This window comes from Lolium rigidum, chromosome 6, assembly GCF_022539505.1.
Source record: "Lolium rigidum isolate FL_2022 chromosome 6, APGP_CSIRO_Lrig_0.1, whole genome shotgun sequence".
Classification (NCBI taxonomy): Eukaryota; Viridiplantae; Streptophyta; class Magnoliopsida; order Poales; family Poaceae; genus Lolium; species Lolium rigidum.
In genome coordinates, this window is record NC_061513.1 from 48,928,924 (window position 1) to 48,939,769 (window position 10,846).

At 46.8% G+C, this 10,846-nt stretch overlaps 1 protein-coding gene and 1 non-coding gene across 2 annotated transcripts; one reads left to right on the forward strand and one right to left on the reverse strand.

The window, feature by feature from the left end:
• Window positions 1-4,573: 4,573 nt before the first annotated feature.
• Window positions 4,574-6,201, forward strand: LOC124668103 (12S seed storage globulin 1-like). Its single transcript, XM_047205300.1, has 2 exons — window positions 4,574-5,529; window positions 6,035-6,201. Exons 1-2 carry the CDS (start codon window positions 4,574-4,576, stop codon window positions 6,183-6,185), a joined length of 1,107 nt encoding a protein of 368 aa, XP_047061256.1. The 3' UTR covers window positions 6,186-6,201.
• Window positions 6,202-9,027: 2,826 nt separating this feature from the next.
• On the reverse strand, window positions 9,028-9,113 carry TRNAY-GUA. Its single transcript is given in 2 exon segments — window positions 9,028-9,063; window positions 9,077-9,113. It is a non-coding gene; the product is annotated as a tRNA-Tyr (tRNA).
• Between the last annotated feature and the right edge of the window lie 1,733 nt (window positions 9,114-10,846).

Consider the following 10,846-nt stretch of genomic DNA (forward strand, 5'->3'; position numbering starts at 1 on the left):
AACCTGTATCGCTCTATCATAGGTAAATAGAGGATGCTGAATATCCTCCGCTCCCTTTGAACACACTGGCATTGCGCTGCTACCTTCATATGTCGATCATCCAAGATTGCCCTACACGGGAGAGTTCCATGTAATGCCTTCCAGTTGAAAATTTTAATCTTCACCGGTATCTTGAGTCTCCACAGATCCTTCCAAATTGGGTTTATATCCGTTGATCCCATCCCACATGTTCATCTCAATTTCCGTCCATGTTGGTGCTCCCATTCCACATGATAAGCAGATTTTACCGAGAAGATACCTATTTTAGAATAATGCCACGCAATAAAATCCTCCACCCCATTGGTGAAGGGGATTCTTAGGATCCTATTTGCATCAATAGTCCAGAAATGATCTCGCACCAATTCTTCATCCCATTGATATGATATGGGATCAATGAGTTCATTCACATGCGATAAAAGACAATTACCTTTGGGGGTTAAGACCTTTCTGTTAAAACTACCCGGTATCCAAGCATCTTCCCATATGTTAACCTTCTGTCTATCTCCAATTCTCCAAGCCGATCCCTTCTTCAGCCATTGAACTCCCGCCATAATGCTCTACCAAGTAAATGATGCCTCTTTTTTCAGATTCACAGAAAGCAGATCCTCATTGGGGTAGTACTTAGCTTTCAGGATAGTTGCACACAGGGAGTCTGGGTGTGTAATTAACCTCCAGGCTTGCTTTGCTAGCATTGCCAGATTAAAACAATGAATATCTCGAAAGCCAATACCACCTTTTTTATTTTGGGGAGCAAAGTAATTCTCCTAGAATCATTGATTTGATTCCGATCTATCCGTTGATGTAGCAGCTCTTTCACCTGGCCGTTTTCACAAAAGTGACGTAGCATGTTATTTGACTACGTGGCATGCCGCGTACACCTGGACGATTTTGGACATGGCCATTAGATTCTCTAGCCGTGTCCCCCAAAGCATCCCTAAAGGTTTTTGGGGTTCGTCGAATATTTATTCGTCCAATCGCGCGCCCCAAAGCCTCCTTCCGCCCGGTGCGGTCTAATACGGTGCCCGGAATCCCGAGCCCATCCTCGGTCCACAGGTGACGGTCCGGACACGCCGGACATAGTGAGAACTTACCTCGCGACACTGAGAAGCGAGTCGGGGAGTGGCGGGCCCGACGCGTCATTGACACATAAAAAATTAACCCAATCGCCACCTACCTCGCGACGGAAGTTATTGGCGCGCAACGACGGTGCAATTTCCACATAGGCGTAGCGATGCGTCTCGTCACGCCTAGCTCTCTGTGTCGACGTTAATGAGCGACACCTCTCCCTCGCTTCCCTCCGGCCTATAAAGAGGGGCGCGCTCGCATCGTCCCTCACACACAAACCTTAGAGCCTCTCTCCCTAAGCCTAGCCGCCACCATCTCAAGAGTCGAGGGCCATTCCATGGCTGGTATAGGCCGAGGCCGAGATCGCGTCCATGTTGGAGCAACAAGGCTTGCACGATCGTCGTCGCCTGCGACGTCGTTGTTTCCTGAGGGGGAGTGGGAGTTCGAGTTCAATGTCGTCCTCAATGGCGACCCACTCGGCATTCAAAGGCTGTCGGACAAGTTCGCCGAGTTCGTCGCCGGCAACGAGCCGGCCACGCTGCAGTTGCGGGAGGCTGGATGCGGCTTCTGCCGGTGGCCGGTGGACGTGCTCTTTGATGGGCGCGGCAATATGTACCTCCACATCGGCTGGAATAAGTTCACGCGCTTCCACGACATCCAAGCCGGTTGCGTCCTCACATTCTCCTACCAAGGCGACGAGGAGTTGAGCGTGAAGGTGTTTGACGACACATCCTGCCGCCGGCACTACCACGACGACGACAAAGAGGATGATGATTGAACACGCCGAGTGTTCTTCCTTTGCAACAAAAATGGTCACGAAGATTTTTGTATGTTCTCCCTGCATAGGACCAATATGGCTATCATGACCAGCTGGATTTTCCATTTGGGTGACTGAGAGTGCTTGAACTTTCTTGGCAGCGAACATACAAAATCTACGTGGCCAAATCTAGTTAGGTTTCCTCATTTTGCAATGTTTTAACTATGTATTAATTTGTGTAAACCATGCGCCAAAATATGTATCAGCTTGTGTAAAATCATGTTCCCAATTATGTATTACTTTGTGTATTGTTCCTCCTCTCTATTGAAATGAAAATGCAAAAAAAATTAATATAAAAACAAGTTTGGGGGCCATGTTTGGGGGCGCGGTTGGGGAGCGACATCCCCCAAACGCGGCATGAAGAAAACACGTCTCGCAAACGCTCGATCCAGCTGACATAGGCATCCCCAATGGGCCTGCCAAAGATGGTACCCGGGATTTGTTGAAGGCCCACAAGTCGAAGAATATGAAGTTCGGAAGCCCAGTTAGTATTAAGGAAAGTTAGAGATGTATTAGGAAATATAGAGACTTGTATTTCTACGGGTTGAACTCAGAGAGTCTCCCGGAATCTGTAATCTTGTGTAACACGGTACCCTCGGCTCCGCCTCCTATATAAGGGGGAGTCGAGGGACAAAGAGAGGATCGAATCCATTGTCAACATAACCCTAGTTTCTTAATCGTCGAGTACTTTTCGGCTGAAACCTTCGAGATCTACTTGCCCTCTACTTCCAACTAAACCCTAGTCTACAATAAGTAGGCATTGATAAGTTAATCCCTTGTTGCCAACGCCGTTTGGGGCATCTCCAATGGGCCGACGTATTTTGGACGTTTAAAGTGGTCAGGTACGTCCATTTGTGTCGGCCCATGGACATAAAAATGGTCAGATGTCCATTTGCGTCGGGGTGACCTCAGCGGCCTGACGCATTTCGTCCGCCCGGGGCACTTTTTTCTTTAGAAATCTCGCAAAATAGCACAAATAAGCAAATTCCACCAAAATATGACCATCAGATTGGCTTAAATTAGGTGTCAAATATAAATTCAGCAGATTGTGCATATGGTACGGCATAAAATGTAGTCCAAAAGGGACACAACATGGCCATGATCAACAAATAAAAGTCCACAAGGAGGCCATGGTACTTGACATGGGTGCGGCAGATCAGGCTTATCACGCGCGGATTTTGGCGCCCTTTTTTAGGAACCAGGCCTTGGTGTCCTCGTCCATGGTGGGCAAGTCGGCCAACATGATCGTTGTGTCCTATGCCTGAATCTTGGCCTCGTTGTTCATCCTTTTGGCCTCGGTATCAAGTCTTTTGGCCTCAACGTCTACCATTTTGGCATCGACGTCCATCCTTTGCACTCAAATGATCTCTTTGGTAAGGTTGAAGTAGATGGAAATAGAGGACTCTTTTTTCAGGCGCCTCTTCTTATCACTTTTGTCCAGGGCGATTGCAGATTCGGCCATAAACTTCTCCAAGGTCTAGCTCAACATAAGGGCTGATGGCTCTCGGGTAAGATCGGTCTTGCTAGCCTTATGGCCCCGGGGACGAGGTGAATGGGCATTCTGCCCAGGATCGTCTTCTTCACCATCGACAACCAATGTAGTTGTCCCATTCTTGATAGCTTCATAGTAGGCCGCATAGCCGACCTTCCACTTCGGCGCCTCCTTCAGCCTCTCCCAACAATGGACCATATAGAAGTGCTTATTATGTGTTGCCTTAAACTTATCCAAGACCCTGGGTTTACGATATATGCCATGTGGGCCCTACATGAGGAACGGCGGTTACTCGGTGCGACAGCGAAGCATCCGCACGGACGCAAACTCGGCTCATATTTGGGCCGCAGTTACGTCTCCGCGAACAGACCCGTCCCTATGTGTCGGACCGCTGGGCTAGGTGCAGATGTATTTTACGACCACACGGTCGCAAATGGTCGATGCGTCACGCCGTTGGAGGGAGAAACCCTTAGACAAAAATTAACCCACGCTGTACTTGCGGGTGTAATAACTCTAACCTCTTTTCCTTTAAAAAGATTCTTAGGGCATGTACAATGGGGTGATGTCAGCCTTCTCTTAGAGATGCCACGTCAGATTTTTGCTTAGTTGGAGGAGAGAGAATGAAGAGAGAGAAGACTGTCTTCCCTTAGCTAAGGGATCATCTCTTACGAAATAAGGGAAGACTATTTTCTCCATTGTATCACATATGTCTTCCCTTAGCAAAAATTCCCTACCAAAATTTAATTATTAATATTAATTGCTAGAGATGACCGTAAGAGATAATGCATTGTATGACTTATATCTAATGCCTTCTCTATCTGATGTGGCAGGGTAAGAGAAGGCATGCCTTCTCTACCATTGTACATGCCCTTATCTCTTTTACCAATTCAATGGAACTTATGGAAGTGCTAACTGTTCCTAGGTGATCTTCCTTTATTGTGAACTCGTAATCCTATCCGATTGGAGATAATGACTAATGACCATAATCCGTCAAGTAATCCCCCGACTAAAACGGGTAATTAGTTAGCAGAAACAAACTAATCATTATCCTGCTATATCCAGTCTGCACCTATAAGTAGTTAAGTACACACCCTTCCGCAGCAATCCTCGCACAATCTCATTATATTTCACCTACGTACGCAAGATCCATCCTTTTGACAATGGTGCAGCGCACAAGTAATGCGGAAGTGATGTCGATGGACCTTTCACCCAAGATGCCGGTCAAGGCCTACGGCGGCGACGGCGGCGCCTACTACGACTGGAGCCCCGCCGACCTCCCCATGCTCGGAGCGGCCTCCATCGGCGCCGCCAAGCTCCACCTTGCTGCCGGCGGCCTTTCCCTGCCCAGCTACTCGGACTCCGCCAAGGTTGCATACGTCCTCCAGGGCGCCGGCGTCTGCGGCCTCGTCCTCCCAGAGGCCGCCAAGGAGAAGGTGATCCCCATCAAGGAGGGCGACGCGCTCGCGCTCCCTTTCGGCGCCGTCACCTGGTGGCACAACGCCCAGGACTCTTCTGCCGAGCTCGTCGTGCTCTTCCTCGGCGACACGTCCAAGGGGCACGTTCCCGGTAAGTTCACAAACTTCCAGCTCACGGGCGCAACCGGCATCTTCACCGGCTTCTCCACCGAGTTCGTCGCCCGCGCCTGGGACCTCGACCAGGACTCCGCCGCCAAGCTCGTCTCCACCCAGCCAGGCTCTGGCATCGTCAAGCTCGCCCCTGGCCACAAGATGCCGGAGCCGCGCGCCCAAGACAGGGAAGGTATGGTGCTCAACTGCTTCGAGGCGCCGCTGGACGTCGACATCAAGGGCGGCGGGCGCGTCGTGGTGCTCAACACGGCCAACTTGCCTCTGGTCAAGGAGGTCGGTCTCGGCGCAGACCTTGTCAGGATCGACGGTCACTCCATGTGCTCGCCGGGGTTCTCCTGCGATTCAGCGTACCAGGTCACCTACATCGTGCGTGGCAGCGGCCGCGTGCAGGTGGTCGGCATTGACGGCACCCGAGTGCTGGAGACCCGCGCCGAGGGAGGCTGCCTCTTCATCGTGCCCAGGTTCTTCGTCGTCTCCAAGATCGCCGATGAGACTGGCATGGAGTGGTTCTCCATCATTACCACCCCAAAGTAAGTGTACTACTCTCTATTTTCTTTTGGCGAATTATATGTGTACTACTCTTTCTACTGTATTTTCTACGTACGAGCAGCATCTCTCAACACCAAACTGTAGGAGTAGCTGAGTGGCTTCCATATTATGTTTCTTTCTACTAGAACGCTGAAAACATGTGGTAGTCTCGCGGCATAATTTTGTTAGTTATGTATCTGTTTCAGTTCAGCAAGATTGAAGTATCAACATTTTTGTTAATAATGCATGCCCGTAGTAGCACATTTTGTGGCATGCGAAACTGAACAGAGTACATTTACACGTTATTCATACCCGAATCACAATGCAAAATGTGCTAATAAGCATTGCCACATTATTTATGCATGGTAAACATATAGAGAAACATAACTAAACGTGTGTTGCAACTTGGACCGTACGTACGTAGTTTTGCAAAGTGCATGGTAGTTTCCAGTTTATACATTAATCGATGTGATTGATTGATGATGGTGTTATTTTCAATCAATGCAGCCCAATCTTTAGTCACTTGGCAGGGAGGACCTCGGTGTGGAAGGCGATATCACCAGAGGTGCTGGAGTCCTCGTTCAACACCACACCCGAGATGGAGAAGATGTTCCGCTCGAAGAGGCTCGACTCCGAGATCTTCTTCGCTCCGAACTAGGCCATTGTCCATCTTCGGTCAGGCCTACCAGCAGTTCAACACAGTTTCGATTAGGCGTCTATGGAATGTCAACTAAATTTTAGTTTGTCGTGTTTTCTATCAGATTAGCAGATGCAATAAGCGTGAGATTGATGGATGGTCTGCTTAGTTTTAAGAAACTCTTTCGGGAACATTATTTGATGCATATGAACCCTATATTCCTGAAGATAGTAATTTGTCGTTGCAATGTGATGTTCTATCTTGTACTCTTTTATGAGTTGGTTTTATCAGTTGCTGCTGTACTTTCAAGCTGGTATTTCTATCTGTTTGTGTTACATTTGATTTATTCCTAGAAAAAATGTTTGATGAATTGCATGCGCATGTACATGGCTCTTATTTAGAAAATATTGTAATCTGTTACTGAGATTTTTTCCCTGGCCTTTTTACGTCAATGATATTCTTTTTCATAATTTTATATTTACATTTCGGTCGGTGTTTATTTCTAAATAGTGTACATGGACATGTTTTCTCAAAACAGTAAAGTTCCACATCTTCATTTGTGCAACTTGAGTTGAGCAAATGTGAAACCAGCTTTCCTAGTATTTTGGATCCTTCTATGTAGACCCATATTTTGAAGTTTACTTCCTCTAGTATGCAAGTTACACTTGCGCATATACACCTCATATCTGAAACCTACCTATGTACATCATCTGCAACGTCTTTTTTTTTAATTGTTAGTTGTATAGGATGTCTTTTCTAGTCGATGTCAGGCAGATGCACTTTTACTAGCTTCCAATCTGTTTTTTTTAAGTTTCTCAATTGTACAGTATATGATTTTTACAGCCCTCTCGGGAACTTAAATACGAAGGATAGATCAGGTTAAAAAAGTGCGCGAGACCTATAAAATAAGTTAAGCCAAGAAAATCTGAGAACCGAAGCAGCCTCTTGGCTCAAAAACTGAATTTTTGAATTTTCTTGGCTCGAAAATATTTTTGCCTGCAAAGTTCCACTTGATCTTTTTTGACCTCTCCTTTTCTGGTAGTGCAAAGATGCAGCCGTTGATCGGGCCCAAACACACGGGCCTCGTCTATGTAGCCCGTTTCAAGTAAGGTCGAGTCACACATGTTGTGTATTCATTCGCCTTTAATCAACCACCAAATGTAATAGGCCTGAGATGCCCTGCAGCTTAGATAGTTGATACTTTTATTCAAAGATTAATTGGAATAAACTCTCATTGTCGCTAGTAGTTTATGACCTCTCCTCCGCCTCCGGGGGCCTTGGATGCATCGCGGAACACGGCCCCTCGTCGGCGGGAGATGCTGAGATGATGACTATATCTTGAAGTCAGAATAAGGTCATCTCCGTCCTATCCTCGCTCTAGTGGTGCGTCTAGCATCGACGGAGGGTGCGTTGAGTTCTGCGTCCCGCGGATCTCCTCGGATCCAGTCGGTTTTCGTGTTTATTGGTGTGGTTTCAGGTCTGACTCTTCCGATTACGAATCTCATATTTTTTGATGGTTGGTGCTGAGCGTTGGTCCTTTGTAGTCTTAGCACGACGATTTCCCGTTTGTCTACTAAAACAAGCTCCTACTATGACAAGTTTTATCCAGCTCCGGTGATGGAGAGGCGAGGACAATGGCGTGTCTTTCGCTCGCGCTAGTGTTTGTCGTCGTCGGGTGGTCTAAAGACCAATTTATAATTTTTATTACTTTTTGCATTTTTATACTACCATAGATGATTATCAATAGATCGGTGGATTATTTTCGTCAAAAAAGAGAAAACTCTCATTGAACTAAAAAATACATAGAATTTAAATTACAACTTTGATAAGTAAATTGATTTATTAGCTTAAAATGCATATAATAAAAAATGTGATGTTTTCTTGAATCTTGATTATAAAAACATGTAATGAACATTTAGCATGCGGCGATTGTTGTTCATGATCGCATACACACACTTTGATAGTGCATCATACCTATCATGTAAAGTTGGTTCTTATTAGGTCATCAATATTCTCCATCGCACTGATTCGGCTTAAGGAAATCAGGATGGAAACAACACATATTTAAAGGCAGGGATTTGCAAGCGGACCAAAGCGCGCGTGAGCGGTAGAACTGGCGAGGAAAGAGGAATGTGATCTGAATAGGGAGCGAGGGTCAACGCATGTAGGTAGGGATGTAAACGTATTGGATTGGGTAATGCTGTCTTCATATCATTTGTCAGATTCTTCGGTCGCATTCAAAGCGGATGAGATAGTGACCTGCAGGGTGGATCCGAGTAGGGATTATGTTGGATTGTAGACTCATAGTGAAAATGGAGGGAGCTTGGATCAGAAAGCGGATGCAAGTCATGGGCATGCAACTTATGTAAACGACATGGTGAAAGGACTATTCAAGCGCGCAACACTAGACTTTGACCAAAGCTGCATGAAAATCACATAAAAACTTCCAAAATAAATAAGTTATGAAATGAAAAAAAAAATGTGATATTTGACTTGCATATTGCGAATTCAAAGCGGAAACGGAGCCAAAGCGTATAAAAGGTCTGGGCATGCAAATTATGCAAACAACATGATAATAGAAAATGTATTCAAACACGTGCCACTAGACTTTGGCCAAAGCTGCATGGAAATCGCATAATAACTTTCCCAAAAAAAAGTGTAAAAGACGATATCCACCCTGCAGATTGTGAACACGGAGCGAAAACAAAGCGGACACAATTTGAAAGCAGGTAAAAGTTACGGGCATGCACATTATGCAAACAGCACGGTAAAATTCGGGCATGTAACGCTGGACTTTTGGCAAAACTGCATGATATCAATCGGATAAAGATTTCGGACGGATAAAAAAAATAAAAAAATGAAGTCCGACCTGCCGGATTCGAACCAGCGACCTAAGGATTTAATCTGCAACACTACAGTCCTCCGCTCTACCAACTGAGCTAAGGTCGGTTTGTGTTAATGACAGTTACTAACTTTATAAATTAGTTTGGCCGGGCGAACGCAGGAAGGTTTGGGAGCAGACAGGACATGCACATGGCACATGCGGCTGCGCCGCCGACCTGCCGCCGTGTCGGAGCGGGGGCCTTGGATAGCCTCGAGAGCATTCAAAGTGAAGGATCCACCTCCCCCCTCTTCGCGGCACGAGTTCAGTGGCTGGGTGCGTCGTGCTTGACAGTGCCATCTCAGCTGCACGTAGTAGTACGTGCTCACTGCTCCGCCCGGTCTCCTTGCAAATTACACATACCCCTCCCCTGGTATTTGTCCTTAGATATTATCTACACTTCTCTGGGTTAGATTTGCTTGTGTGTCACTCTCTGTCGCTCTTGTCCTGGGTGTGATCCAGACTTCACTTGGTCAGCCGTCAGCGCATTCAGTTATGGCGAACTTTCTTCCTTCTCTTAGAACACTGATGCTGCTGCTTCACTTGGTTCGGTTCCGTGTGATACAGTGCATTTCACCGAAGATTCATGTGACCTTAATCAGAGGCCTGAATGCAAAGAAATAATAAGTGCGAGCTAAAGCAGGCAGGGACATGAACTCCTCGAGACCTTGAGCCCACTAAACCCTTCCGGAGCACTGCACGCAAATCCCTTCAAACAAACTCTTTCAGTTTTCCACCAACGATTAAGAACATCTCCAGTCGCGTCCCTCAAAAAACGTCCGGCACAAATGATTTGGGGCACGTTTGGAACCATGCCGGACAAAAAGAGACTAAAAATCTGTAAAAAAAAGAGACCCTTCCCAGCCGCGTCCCTCAAACAGCGTCCAGATGCATGCATTTTAATAGAGGGGACCACCCCATATGGGAAAAGTAGGTGAGAGAAAGTGTGGGAAAAGAGAATGACATGTGGGGAGTAGGGGCTGCATGCATGCGTCCGGATGCTAGAGTCTCTACCGGGAACGCCAGACATAAAATGAGGCGCTATTTAGTTTTGGGGGACGCGACTGGAACGCGTTTTTCTCCATTTCTTGTCCGCCGTCCCCCAAACGTCATTTGGGGGACGCGACTGGAGATGCTCTAAAGCTTTCACCAACCGCACAACCAGTGAAAGGAGATGGCAGTCAATGCAAAGTTAACTGGAAAATTGTTTGTAGGTAGAAGGAGAGGGGTGGGCTTGGCATCATCGATTTGGGTCAGTTTGCGAGAGTTTTGAGGCTTAGGTGGCCATGACTTATTTGGAAATTGGAAAGATCCTTCTAAGACGTGGATCGGTGCGGACCATCCTTACGATGAGGCAGATAGGGACTTCTATGCAGCTACCATAATAACCGTCGGAGATGGGCGCATTGCAAGTTTATGACACACACCTTGGCTTGATGGAGTGAAGCCAAAGGGCATCACACCATCCACTTTCGCCTTCTCTAGGCGTAAGAACTTCACCGTTAATAAAGGCATCCACATTTACTTTTGGACTATAAGATCAACACCTCCGGGGGCATCACAACAAACAACAAATCCGAGTTCGTGGAATTATGGTCAAGGGTTCATGAGATATGTCTTACCGAGGGCACTCCGGATGACATCAAATGGTTCACCAATTCGGGAGCCTACACGGCGGAAACATATAAAGCCAATTTGAGGGCATGACCTTTTCTCCTATGCCGGAGGCGGTGTGGAACAAGTGGACCCCTCCTAAGTGCTAGCTTTTTGTGTAGCTCGTGTTGCAAGATCGGATTTGGAC

Excerpts from the sequence above, each read along its gene's own strand:
- LOC124668103 (XM_047205300.1), top strand. The coding sequence starts at position 4,574 with ATGGTGCAGCGCACAAGTAATGCGGAAGTGATGTCGATGGACCTTTCA. Across the intron at positions 5,530-6,034 it reads TCCATCATTACCACCCCAAA|CCCAATCTTTAGTCACTTGG; the intron begins GTAAGTGTACTA and ends CAATCAATGCAG.